Source organism: Hippichthys cyanospilos, chromosome 20 (genome assembly GCF_059441005.1).
Source record: "Hippichthys cyanospilos isolate Australia breed blue-spotted pipefish chromosome 20, RoL_Hcya_1.0, whole genome shotgun sequence".
In the NCBI taxonomy this organism is placed as follows: domain Eukaryota; kingdom Metazoa; phylum Chordata; class Actinopteri; order Syngnathiformes; family Syngnathidae; genus Hippichthys; species Hippichthys cyanospilos.
The window spans coordinates 15,015,783-15,030,114 of record NC_142388.1 but is presented as its reverse complement, the minus strand read 5'-3'; the positions used below and the strand labels follow the sequence as shown (position 1 = coordinate 15,030,114).

The 14,332-nt window shown below is 44.4% G+C and overlaps 1 protein-coding gene across 2 annotated transcripts in view; it reads right to left on the bottom strand.

Annotated features, from left to right (window-relative positions):
• The window catches only part of lama4 (laminin, alpha 4), a 68,536-nt gene that overhangs the window by 34,159 nt on the left and 20,045 nt on the right, over window positions 1–14,332 (bottom strand). For both annotated transcript variants that reach the window (XM_088402799.1, XM_088402800.1), the window contains 8 exons: window positions 13,974–14,167; window positions 9,231–9,347; window positions 6,114–6,262; window positions 5,556–5,697; window positions 5,378–5,471; window positions 5,182–5,298; window positions 1,469–1,654; window positions 834–973 (listed from right to left, as the gene is read on the bottom strand). In XM_088402799.1, coding sequence (XP_088258925.1) covers window positions 834–973; window positions 1,469–1,654; window positions 5,182–5,298; window positions 5,378–5,471; window positions 5,556–5,697; window positions 6,114–6,262; window positions 9,231–9,347; window positions 13,974–14,167 — 1,139 coding nt within the window. The remainder of the gene's footprint in view (window positions 1–833; window positions 974–1,468; window positions 1,655–5,181; window positions 5,299–5,377; window positions 5,472–5,555; window positions 5,698–6,113; window positions 6,263–9,230; window positions 9,348–13,973; window positions 14,168–14,332) is intronic.

Sequence of the window (14,332 nt, the reverse complement as noted above, 5' to 3'; positions counted from 1 at the left end):
CAAACATTACGGTGAAGAAACCGTGCGCTCTAATCTGCAATCAATCTCAATTGCCCCTGTGATGCAAACCCCAAGGCTCTTAAAGGGCCAGTATCATGACATCTCTCCCAGACTCTAAGGGGCAGTAACATAAATGTCCACTGGGCAGTGAGCCAAAACAACCAATCAACAAATTACAAAAACTGAAATTTAAATTCATTTTGGGATTAAAACTAATAATAATTCCAAATGCTGTGATTTGGCTCCTACAAACATGGCAACCATAGATGCATCGGTCTCCCGTATTGGGCCTGGACGACGCTTTTCACCTCGGCTATGTCCTCATAAATGACAGGCTATGTGCCCAGAAGCACAGTACTGGTCTTTACATATGTTAAAAAGTTGTTGGACATCATCAGGTCGTGTTTTACCCTTCATTTCTTAGCGTTCCAAGCCGCCGTGCATCATCATTCCAGGGCTGCAGCTAGGGCCCTGGATATGCTCAGAGCACCCCTCTTTCCTTGCTCATTAATGACAAAATATGAGTCATGTGATATAGGTTACTTTAGGGGCCACATCAGATACGCACACGGCGACTCACTGTGTGCATGTCTGAAGTTGCTCACCTTGGTCCAAACCCTGCTCAGGGAATTTGTGTGAATACTCAGGCACATTCAAAATTAGAGGAAACATTGGTCGCAGTTGAGAATTTTACTGGTGTCACTAAATTACACCCCCAAATTCACTCTGATTGGAACTATTTCATAATTAATCAAGGGATACTTAGATTATATTTTCTTATATATTTGAGATGTTACTGAAGCTAAATGTGAATATGCTGTGTGACAACTAACCTTCTTTGCCACACTTCTGGCCTGGGCTATGAGTTCCCTGATTCTCATGACATTGGTCGTGATGTTATTAACCGGCTTCTTCTGCTCAACCATCTTCAGCTTATCCAAAAGCTCAGGAACAAGAAAATGGAGGTGATCAACTGTGGAGTACAAAAAATCTGAGCATGTATGGTGAGAAGTTAACATTTAACATAATTTCTCGAAAGAATGTACAACTGCTTATTATACAGTTTTAGTGAGTACCTCAATTATCAGAACCTAAAAGGTTTTAAGACAATCCTTTGACAGGAATTAGATAAATAATGAGACTCTTGTGTCAATTTCAAGACATCAGTAACTTCATGTTATCGTAAATCAGGAGTACTCTATATATGCCGTGTTTGAAAAAAGACCTATAATGACCAGTTTTTGAATGCAGCAAGACTCATCAAGCTACAATTAAAAGTGACTGTGTAAAAACATTTGTTAACAGTTTGGAGATGTTTATCTGCTTTAAGAACTAGATGGTACATCCAGATCCAGAACACACAAATCCCATGATGGCTTATCAACAGATGCTTTTATGCAACCAGCTGTTTTGTTTTGATGGACCTGGATTTCCCCCCCTCTGAGAAGAATAGTGAAGGAAAAGATACCTGATTCCTTCGCAGAGTCAATAACTTGCTCATAGGCAGTTGTAGAATATGTGTTCTCACTCAGATTATTGGCCCATTCTTCTACTTTGTTACTGATTGGCGTAATTGTCTCAAGCAAGACTGCTGAGCGGTTAAGAGTTCCCTCAGCAACCTTTAATGTATACTCCAGTCGCTGGTTAGTTCTGGCTAAAAAGGTTTAGAGAAAATGTGGTTAGGTATTGTCATTTACAGAAAAAAAAATTATACGTTTGAACACTTCTATTAAACAAGTTTCAATCATAATTATCATATTACAAGAAAAAGCTACTAAAATTGTGTTATTTGCTGAGTTATTTATTTAGTTTACTTTCTTTGCATATGCATCAGTAAACAAAATAGCGACAGATAACAATAACACTACAATTTTAGAGGCCGCTATATGTGTGACATCAATTAAATTTTGTACAATATATACACAACGCAAACATACTGTATGGGGGGGGGGGGGGGTGATACGGTTTCACAAAATCAGGCTTATGTCTCCTAATGATAGATCCACGCAATGGAAAAAAAAAATCTGTGACGCGAATCCACAATGTGTGTGTGTATGTATGTGTATATATATATATATATATATATATATATATATATATATATATATATATACACACAGTCGTTATATATTTAGACGTTGACGCTTATCACGGCATCGTCGAATGCTATTGCTCTTACAATGTCACAGTCACTGTCTCAGTCACAGTGTCAGTCACGGAGTCAGTCACGGAGATGCTATTGGCTGGCGTCACGTCAATCACACAAATGCCTATATGCTATTGGCCGAACGCCTTTATCTAGCTTGATGGCACAGCTGGTCGGGACGGAAGGAAGGAGAGAAAATCAGCCAAAAACGGAAGGAAGGAATGTTGTGAAGACTTTGCAAACTTTATCTGTTAGACATGGCTTCTAAAATTGCAAGTGGCGGTAAAGGAAGAAGTAAGAGGATGATGACAATAGAAACCAAGCAGGAGATAATAAAAAAATACGAAAGAGGCACACGCAGAGGCACACGCATAGTTAACCTTGCTCGTGAGTATGGACGTAACCGCTCGGCAATCTTCTAAGGGCAAGACTTTCCTTGCCAGGGGACGGACCTCGATCGACAACAAAATGGAGAGGCTTCTTCTATTATGGATTAAAGAGAAGGAAATTGCCGGTGATAAGTTCTAGTTTGAGAAAAGTTCCCATTTAAGAAAATAAATAAATAAATTCTGCGGTTGGTCTCTGCTCCCCTCCGCCTCCACCCAGCTCCAGTCACGTCGCTCCAAAGGTAAATGTCATTTTTCTTTTGTATATGTTATTTTATTTAACTGTACAGTAGATTATGTTACTCATTTTTAGTATGTGTATAAAGTCGTGATGTTTTTACCTAAGGTTTTTGCACGCGTTGCACGCAATCACTAATTAACATAGGTTTGGATTGCCCGTCATACGAGCAGTTCAAGTTACGAGCGTAGCCGCTGAACGGATTAAGTTCGTAGCACGGGGCCCACTGTATATTTATTCATATATATATATATATATATATATATATATATATATATATATACAGTGGGCCCCCGGGTTACGAACTTAATCCGTTCAGCGGCTACGCTCGTATCTCGGATTGCTCGTATAGCGGGCAATCCAAACCCATGTTAATTCGTGAATGCATGCAACGCGCGCAGAAGCCTTAGGTGAGAACATCACGCTGTATACATATGTTAAAATTGAATCACATAATCTACTGTACAGTTTCATTAAATAACAAATACAAAGGAATAACAACTTTTACCTTTGGTAAGATGTGACTTGAGCTGAGATAAGCAGAAGTCAACACTATGAGCCAGACATGCTATTGGTCTTACAGTGTCACAGTAACTTTTTCAGTCAGGGTTTTCTCTACTTCCTTCCATCCCAACCAGCTGTGCCATCAAGCTAGATAAAGGCGTTCGGCCAATAGCATATCGGCACTTCTGTGATTGACGTGTGATGCCGGCCAATAGCATCTCCGTGAGTGAGACCAGGTGACCTTAATCGACCAATAGCATATTGGCGTCTGACTGATACTGACTGATACTTATTGGCACGTTTTTTTAAACGGTTGGAATGTATTGACATCTAATTGATTAAAACACATTTAAACCTGTGACGATTCTTTGTCCTGCAATCGGCACACTTAATTTCATGTCAGCTGTTTTTCCCGACGTGAATTGTGCTGAGTGGAGGCGGAGGGGAGGGTGTGTGTTGCATTAATTAGGCACCATACTTATAGCTTATTCTAACATAAGTTCACTCTTGGTTTCATCTCACAGTATTGCAACAAGGGCGCTGTCCCAAAGCATGTCGGGAGATCGCCGATCAACATGACATGCAGTTTAGTCTTACAACCATTATTAAACACTGTGATACCACCCGTAACAGGGTGTAGAGATTAATGACTTGAGTTAATATGGCAACGCAGATAGGCTATTGGTCTTACAGTGTTACCGTAACTCTTTCAGTCATGGTGCAAATCACGGAGATACTAAAACATCATCCTCTTATTTCTTCCTTTACCGCTGCTAGTAATTTTAGAAGCTATGTCTAACAGATAAAGTTTGCAAAGTCTTCAAAACATTCCGTTTTTCTCTACTTCCTTCCATCTTGTCCCATCAAGCTAGATAAAGGCGTTCGGCCAATAGCATATCGGCATTTCTGTGATTGACGTGTGACGCCGGCCAATAGCATCTCCGTGAGTGAGACCGGGTGACCTTAATCGACCAACAGCATATTGGCGTCTCCTTGACTGACTGATAATTATTCGCACTTTTTTTAAACGGTTGGAATGTATTGACAATTAATTAAAAAAAAACACACATTTAAACCAATGACAATTCTTTGTCCTGCAATCGGCACTTTTAATTTCATGTCAGCTGTTTTTCCCTTTAGCTGTACAAACACTACACTTAAATGGTAATATATTTAGACACCGTGAGTGAGACAGTCAGTGTGAGATTCTAAGACCAATAGCGTTCACGTTACCGCCATGAGTATCTATTAATGATTGTAGATGACGCAACTGCTGAATAAATTGACGCAGTTAGGCGAGAACATTTCTACATACTCAATGGCTGGTTTGACGGAATGCTCGCAAGACGAGAGGTTTGCTCGTAAGCGGAGGACAAAATTCTCCCTGATCCACGCTCGTAAGGCGGAATGTTCGCAAATCAGGATGCTCGTAAGCAGGGGGCTGACTGTATATATATATATAAATTTAAATCAGACTCCTCACTTCTGTGTACTTGCTCACCAGGAGTTGTTTACCGGCGAATACCAATAAGCAATAGTTCGTCCAACATGTTTTCTGCCCGGCACTTCCACGCGATAAAGAAATTACGCGGAAAATCTGGCCAGCGCCGACACCGCGCAAAGTGGCTTAGTTGACGTCATTTTGACACATGAAGCCGCATCTAACTCGCGGAGCGCGTCAAGCATAAACCAAGTTGCCATGTTGTCTTAACCTTGCGTTTCCTCCGATGTGGTAGGATGACTGAAAGTTCTTGATTTGACATGTACTGGTAGGCGGCTTTTCAAATGTTAATATCGCCGATTTTCATCTTAATTAATCGTGGCAGCCAATATCGTGATCGTGATTCAAATTCGAGTAATCGTGCAGCCCCACACCATAGCTTAGAAAATACTGGGATGACTCCTACCTGTCTGAATTTCAGAAATATCCTGCACCATTTCTTCAAGTTTTTTGGTGTTTTTATTCAAGGTATCTTTTGTTTCTTCAATATACTTCAACTTGTTAACCACCTCCGGTTCTACCTCTGAAATCAGAATGATACAAATGGGGGATAATCATTTAGCACAATAGTATTGAGATGAGAAAAATTGAATGTTGCTTACCTATTTGTTCAGAATGCAATGAAACAGACTCCTTGAAAACATTATCACATTTTACCACTAGATCATTAAGCCGCATGTTGATCCCAGTGACGGACTAAAGCGTGGAACAAAACAAGACAAAACAACTTAATGTTGATGAGAATACCAAATATATATTCCACGTATTCTGTGAACTTACATTATTTGCTATGTGGGATAGGTTCAAGGTCGTTAGTGATGTGATATTGGCATTGTTGATGTATTTCACTATATTAGTGTAGACATTTGCAGCACTAATGGCCTTTTGCACAAAGCCATTTGTGTCACTCTCTCGCAGGTCCCTGGAAAAATAAGGTAGCATGTTTAGGGTTATTGCCCTGTCAAGAGGACACATTGACCCTTCAGTGTGGGCTGCTCTTCCCACCCAAACACACAGCAGGACAAAAGGAGGACAGAAATGGATTTCCCCCCACCCTGACAACAACCATAGTGCAGTCTGTCTCTTTCCCTTCTTTATGAGTTCCAGTCCCACTTGACTTCATGGGATACAGTATGTATGTGTTGTGGAGCAACAGGATCAGGAAACATCATCTAACAGTACTGCAATATAACCCACACAATTCATCGCACATCACAAGCCAGCCTGTTGTACCCAAAGTTGTCTTGTGAAAAGTAATTACAGAGTGTGTATTGTGAATAAGCATATGATGCATGATACAAGAGGATCCATCCTGATGAACTGAGACAATTTTCTTACTCTTCCAGATCGGTGGCCTGTCGCTCAAGCGCTTCAGCATGCTCATCTGCTCTCCCAATCAATTTAGTGTCAGCAGAGGAGAGCTGGTCCATCTTCTCTATCAGCTTTAGGCTGGCACCATCAATTGCAGCATGGCACTGAGTTATATTCTGTTCGAATAAGCAAAAACAAATGGACCCTTTTGTCACAAAGTGCACCATGTCACCATTGCATCACAAAATGCCATTAAGGCTCGTATGGCAGTTCGCCTTGATAGTGAATGTCACTTTGGAATGCACAACTTGACAAAAAGCCCTTTAATATGTCTATTGTGTTAATTGAATTCCGTCTGTAAAATCTTAAAACAGATTTAACAAATATTCTTCTAGACATGACTATTTAGGATGTTTGGACTCCAATCCTGCTTTGTTTTTGTGATGAATAATAAGACTTAACTACATGCTGGAAGTTGCTTCTGCATCCCACCACATCACATTGTGACAGTATAACAGTATAATCTGACCAGATTTGATCCATCACTTCTGCAGACCACCATGAAGGATCGCCCCGACGACTAGAAAAAATTGTGGACCAGTTGATTGAGTAGGAGATGGTCTGGATGGCAGCAGCTGCCATTCATCCAAGCTATGGTGTCACACAGATTGAGGCCGTTATTTGTTCCAGTTCCGTCAACGCAAAATGTATGGCAGTTTCCTACCCCAGTCCAACAGTCGCCACCTCCCAAGCGTGGCAGCAGGTCCAGCAGTCGTTACCTTCTGTCCAGGCGCAAGTCCAATGGCTGTCGCCTCCTGTACAAGCATGTGTCCAGCAGCCAGCATCTGACCCGGCTCCAGCACAGCAGTCAAATTCCAACCGGCTTCTTTTCCCTGTCAGCATCTAGCTGTCCTTGTGCCCCGAGTGCTGTATGGCCGGATTCTATGCCTCAGCAGTTGGACATACTGGACCATGCATCTCGGCAGGTGAACATCCCAGACCCTGCGCCTCGGCAGACCGAGTGCCTTGGCAGCTGCACATTACAGACTCAGTGCCTCGGCAGCTGGACATCGCGGACCCATTGCCTCTGCGACTGGATATGCAGCGCCTCAGCGGCTTCACATCCCGGAACCAGCATTTCAAAGACTGGATGTCCTAGATCCTGCATCTCGGCGGCTGGATGATGTGGATCGTCTTGTTGGTTGGATGTCCCAGTTGATACACCTCGGCAGTTAGAAGTCCGAAAACCTCGCTGAGGCAGCTCATATCAGGCAGCTGCTTTCAGTTTCTGCAATGGCAGTGCAGACACAGCAGCCATTACTGGCTGGTGCCAGGTGCCTCCATTACTGCAGCAGTGGAGAAAATACAGACACTGCCTAACACGGCCAAGGAGGCAAATGTCCGGCGACACAGAATCGGTAGCCGCCCTCCGTTTGAGTTCAGGCAGCAGGCCCTGCAGTGGCCTTTGTCCCTGCTGGCTGTGACAGCCTCTGGACTCCACTCTTCTATGTGACATCCTGGATGCCCATCCAACTTTATGTCCCTTCTATCTCTCACCTGGTGTCTGGATCAGCCTCCTAACTTCCCCTGATGATTGGTCTTTGCTCCCTCATCCGAACTCCCTTTCATCTGTTATTTATTTATTATTTGTTTTGTCACAATTTGTCACGCAATCTTTTATTTTGCCTGAATTCATTCTCTGAAATCTTTGTCAGATTATCACAATTTACGACAAGTACTCTACTAGAAATGATTGTTTAAGATGTTTGTTCGCCAATCCTGCTTGTTGTTTCTGTATCCAACGACACCACATCGTGACACCATTATTAAACATACGTTCAAGCACTTGTTACAATGGGGGGGTATACAGATGCAACCATCTATCCATCCATCCATTATGTTCCGCTTTATCTGGGGTGGGGTCATGGGGGTAGCAGCCTCAGTAAAGAATCCCGGACTTCCCTCTCCTCAGCCACTTGGCGCAGCTCCTCCGAGAGGATCCCCAGGCCAGCCGAGAGACATAGTCTCTCCAGCGAGTCCTGGGTCGTTCCCAGGACCTCATCCTCTTCCCGGTATGCCTCACCAGGGAGGCTTCCGGGAGGCATCCGAACCAAATGGCTGAACCACCTCAACTGGCTCCTCTGAACCTAGTGGAGCAGCGGTCCCTCACAGAGTCTTCTCACCTTATCTCTAAGGGATATTCTGCGGAAGAAAATCATTTCGGCTGCTTGTATCCGTGATCTTTCGATCAGTAGATCGTAGATCAATAGAGAGCTTTGCCTTTCGGCACATCTTATTTGAGGAACATAATCTCGGATTTGGAGATGCTGATCTTCATCCCAGCTGCTGCACACTCAGCTGCGTACCGCTCCAGTGAGAGTTGGAGGTCACAGCCTGACGAGGCCAATAGCACCACATCATCTGCAAATAGCAGAGATGCAATGCTGAGACTCCCAAACTGGACTCTCTACATTTGTTGGCTGCGCCTAGAGATTCTGTCCACAAAAAGTAAATTAACAGAATCGGTGACAAAGAGAAGTCTTGGCGTAGTCCAACCCCCACCAGAAATGGATTCGACTTACTGCCAGCAATGCGGACCAAATTGCCCATTACAGAGGAAAATGTGTCGGTGGAATTGAGGAGCTCTTTGAAGTATTGTGCCCACTTGCAAATGCATAGTGATAATATAATATGCTAAGATGATGTGCTCAAAAGCAGTGAATAGTGGGTGAGGTGCACACCTCTTTACAAAGACTCGTCCCAACATTCACATTGAAAAGCAATTCAAAAGACTCGGTTTGTTCTTGAATGTCATATCACTATTGAGTTTGATAATGTTTTTGTATTCATACCTTCATTTCGCAAAGGCTCCATTACCCTCTTTTTGTGAAAACATTCTGCCTTGGTCAATTTGTTACATCATGAAGACCTACTTTATTTTGTTAGTTGTTTGTTATGCTTCACATTTGTGTGCTGATCATGTTGAAAAGAAAAACCTACTTGATGTTTCCTTTTTTTGTCCGTTTTGTGATCCATACTTGGGAAGTTGCCCAACCATGAGCAGGTGACAACTTTGCAAAACAAAATGTAAGCGTTTCCACTTTGATAAGCTCTGAGTTAGTGTCTTGTAAAGGGCTATCATACCTCGACCAACAAATCCACCTCAGCTACATACTCTTGTGTTTTTGAAAGCATGTTTTTGGCTTCTTCTGTAATATTCTGAATAGCTGTGAACTCTGCCGCCATCTTCTGCTGTGTTGCCTGAAAGCAAACAAAAAATATGGGAACAATTTAAACATCATGTAGATCTATAATTAGTATTCATTTTTCAATGGAAAAAGAAGATCCCAAGCTCTTACCTTACTTCCTGTCTGTGTATATGACAGTGCATAGTAAAGCAAGCCTGAACCACGTGAGCTGAGGAATATGTCATTATTTATTTCTGGCTATGATAGAGAGATTAACCTACAGTTAATATCTACTCAACTTAGAATGGTCCCATTGTTGTTAAGAAATTACCCCATTTGCGTTTTATTCTTGTACTTTTAATTGATACAGCTTTGTTTCTAAAACTAAGACAAAACGGATAGGAAGGAATGATTCAAAGCTAAGAAAGGTGATACGAACTGTTCCTCGCCATTTATTTATAACTGTACCAGGTTTTATTTTTGTGTTCTCCTGCTCTTTTGTTGCTGTCCTTCTGTATCATAATAAATAGCAACCAACAGAATGGTTGGCTAAGTTAGAAGAAAAAGTATGCAAACTAAGAAAATGCTTACTGCAAAGGCAAACATCGTTTTGATTTTGAGGCTCTTGTTCAACTTGCGTCACTTCTTGATTTTGCGGCTTCTCCAGGCCCCTTTGTGTTTATTTTGGGGCACTTCTTGTATTTATGAGTATCTTCCTTTTCTTTTTTCCTGTTGATTTTGGGGCACTCTGGATCACTGCCTATTCATTTTGTTGATTTTGGGTCACTGGTGGGTGATTTCCTGTTCAATTTGAGTCACTTTCCACTGATTTTTGGACTCATCTGCGTCACTTCCTATTCAATTCGGGTCACTTATTGTTATTGTTTGAGTCACTTACTATTAATGTTTTCACTGAATTTCTGGATTAGTTCCTGTTAATTTTGTGGCACTTCCTGACTATTTTGGGGTGCTTCAAGGTCATAGTTAATGTTGTGTCATTTCCTATTGATTTTAGGGCACGTTCAGGTCACTTGCTGTTCATTTTGGGTCACTCTGGGTCACGTCTTGCTCATTTTGGGTCAATTCCTGTTGATTTTAGGTCACTTGTGGGTTACTTCCTGTTCAGTTTGGGAAACATCCACTGGTGAAAATTGGTTTTAAAAAAGTAGAAATTAAAGGGAGTATGTATAATTTTTTGCAAGTGCCTGTGGGCGCTTTAGGGGCATTATGACAGCAATAAACACTCCTCCTCCTGCTGTCCTATAGCAGACATGGCGACCTCCAGAGGAGTGTCACCCCCATGTTATATAATTTCAAGAAAACTAGACCTACAATTATACAGTGGACCCCCGTGTTACAGCGTCCCTGGCTTACCTTATTTTCATGTTGCGATATGGAATACTGAGCTTTTTCATCCCCTCTTTATGGTATTTTCCCAATTTTTGCAACTAAAACAACTGTCATGACCCTGGAGGCTTGGCTTTATTTGTGTTGTTTCATCTCTATTTACACTTTTCACTAGATTTTCAGAGATTTTTTTTTTGATTGTTCCTTTTTCATCCTTCCATCCATTTTCTTCGGCTAATCCGAGGTTGGGTTGCGGCGCAGCAACCTCAGCAGGGAAGCCCAGACTTCCCTCTCCCCAGCCACTTCATCTCACTTCAGCCTCCTCAGCCAGGAGGATCCGCAGGTGTTCCCAGGCCAGCTGAGAGACATAGTCCCTCCAGCGTGTCTTGGGAGGTCCCCGCGGCCTCACCCCAGTAGGACATGTCCGAAACACCTCACCAGGGAGGTGTCCGGGAGGCATCCTAACCAGATGCCCGAACCACTTCAACTGGCTCCGCTCAACGCGGAGAAGCAGCAGCTCGACACTGAGTCCCTCCCGGATGACCGACCTCTTCACCCTATCGCTAAGGGAGAGCCTGGAAACCCTGCGGAGGAAACTCATTTCGGCCGCTTGTATCCGGGATCTCATTCTTTCAGTCACGACCCACCCACAGTTGGTGACCAAGCTCATTTCGGCCGCTTGTATCCGGGATCTCATTCTTTCAGTCACGACCCACCCACAGTTGGTGACCATAGATGGGGGCAGGAACGGATATCGACCGGTATATAGAGAGCTTTGCCCTTCGGCTCAGTTCTCTCTTCACCATGACAGACCGGTACAGAGTCCGCATTACAGCAGACGCTGCACCGATCCTCCTGTCGATCTCACGCTCCATCCTACCCTTACTCGTGAACAAGACCTCAAGATACTTGAACTCCTCCACTTGGGGCAGGACCTCTCCCCCGACCTGGAGAAGGCACTCCACCCCTTTCTGACTGAGGACCATGGTCTCAGATTTGGAGCTGCTGAGCTTCATCCCAGCTGCTTTACACTTGGCTGCGAACCGCTCCAGCGAAAGTTGGAGGTCACGATCTGAAGACGCCAGCAGCACCACATCATCTGCAAATAGCAGAACTCCCATGCACTCTTGAGAATCCTGTCGAGGGTGTAGAGCTGGTTCACTGTTCCACAGCCAGGACAAAAACCACATTGCTCCTCCTGAATCTGAGGTTTGACTTCCAGATGGACCCTCCTCTCCAGCACCCCTGAATAGACTTTACCGGGGAGGCTGAGGAGTGTGATCCCCCTGTAGTTAGAACACACCCTCCGATCCCCCTTTTTGAGAAGGGGCCCACCACCCCAGTCTACCAATCCAGGGGTGCTGTCCCCGATGTCCACATGATGTTTCAGAGGCGTGCCAGCCAGGACAGCCCTACAACATACAGAGCCTTTAGAAACTCCGGGTGGATCTCATCCACCCCCGGGGCCTTGCCAAGTTTTTGTCCAACTCGGTGACTTCAGCCCCAGAAATGGGAGAGTCCACCTCGGAGCCTTCAGACTCTGCTTCCTCAGGGGAAGACATGTTGGTGGAATTGAGGAAATATTGGTTGACAACGTCCCGAGTCGACGTCAGCAGCGTCCCATCCCCACTATACACAGTGTTGATGGTGTATTGCTTTCCTCTCCTGAGACGCCGGATGGTGGATCAGTATTTCCTCGAAGAGTCCCAAAGTCGTGTTCCATAGCCTTGCCGAATTCCTCCCACACACGGGTTTTCGCCTCGGCGACCACCAAAGCCACACTCTGCTTGGCCAGTCGGTACCTGTCAGCTGCATTACTGCTGGTGTCCACCAGCGGGTTCGGGGATTTCCGCCAAGACAGGCACTGACCACCTTACAGCCACAACTGCAATCAGCCACCTCGACAATGGACGGAAAATGGTCCACTCGAACTCAATGTCCCCCACCTCCCCTTGGACGTGGGAGAAATTCTGCCGGAGGTGGGTGTTGAACCTCCTTCTGACCGGGGACTATGACACACGTTCCTAGCAGACCCTCACAATACGTTTGGGCCTGGTAGGTCTGACGGGCATCTTCTCCAAGAATAAGAGCCAACCAGGTGGTGATTAGTTGACAACTACGCCCCTCTCTTCACTCGAGTGTCCAAAACATGTGGCCACAATTCGATGATACAACCACAAAGTCGATCATCGCACCGCGGCCTAGGGTGTCCTGGTGCCAAGGGCAAATATGGACACCCCTATGTTTGAACATGGTGGTTGTTATTGACAATCTGTGAAGAGCTCGGAAGTCCAATAACAAAGCACCACTCGGGTTCAGATCGGGGGGGCTGTTACTCCCAATCACGCCCCTCCAGGTCTCACTGTCATTGCCCACGTGAGCATTGAAGTCCGCCAGCAGAATGAGGGAGTCACCAGAGGGAGCGCTCTCCAACACACCCTCCAAGGACTTCAAAAAGGGTGGGTACTCTGAACTATTGTTTGGTGCATAAACGCAAACAGCGGTCAGGGCCTTGATTACATCTAGTCAGAACTTCTCGGAATTACACACCAGCTCAGGCTCCTTCCCTGCCAGAGAGGTGATATTCCATGTCCCAAGAGCTAGCTTCTGTAGCCAGGGATTGGAGCGCCAAGGGTCCCGCCTCTGGCTGCCGCGCAGCTCACCCTGCACCCCACCCCACCCCTATGGCCCCTCCCACAGGTGGTGAGCCCATTGGAAGGGGGACCCATGTAACCTGTTCCAGCTGAGCCTGGCTGAGCCACATGGGTGTGAGTCCGGCCACCAGGCGCTCGCCAGCGAGCCCCACCTCCAGGCCTGGCTCCCCGCGTCCGGGCGAGGAAAACCTAAATCCATTTATATCTTTCATCATTAAGGGTCAATGGACCATGCTTAATCTGGTCCCTCACCTCGACCTGTTTGCCATGGGTGACCCTGCCAAGGGCATAAAGGTCTAGACAACTTAGCTCCTACGATCATTCGGACACGCACACCCCTCTACCACGATGAGGTGAAGGCCCACATTTCTTCCTGGCAATGACATGTGAGCTTTTTTAGCAAGCCACACCTGTAACTCTGTCCAAGTCCTGTGAGAGGTACAAAACCTCAACAATATGGACTAAAGGAAAAGCGTGCCTATCATTTAGGTTACAACCCCTGGAATGCATGAAAAATATATATATCTTTGTGAGTCTGACAAAGTGTGTTGCCAAAGTGTTTCAACAAACTATAGACTACAAAAAAGGCGCAGCAAATGTATACATAAGATTACTGGATGCAGTTAATGTGAGCCAAAAAAGCTGGAAGAGATACAGAAAAAAAAAACATTCATTTCATTAATATCATTTGAAATTACCTCATTTCTCTGAAAATTTAGAACATTGCCACTGTTCCTGTCTCGTGTCTCTTCGATTGTACTTGTTGCATTTTGGAGGAAGGACTCAGCTTCAAATAGCTTGGTAGCGAAGCCAGACATAGCCAACTTGAGTGGAGAGAGGTGACCAAGTGTAATCAATGACCTCTTCTCCAACTGACGAATACGCCTTAACACTGTAAACACAGCCAGAATGTATTACCCTCATGTTTACAGTTAAACTCTTGGCATTATGTTCATACATTAAAATTACACACACACACACACACACACACACACACACACACAAATATATATATATATATATATATATATATCAAATAAAAAACATATTTGTTTAA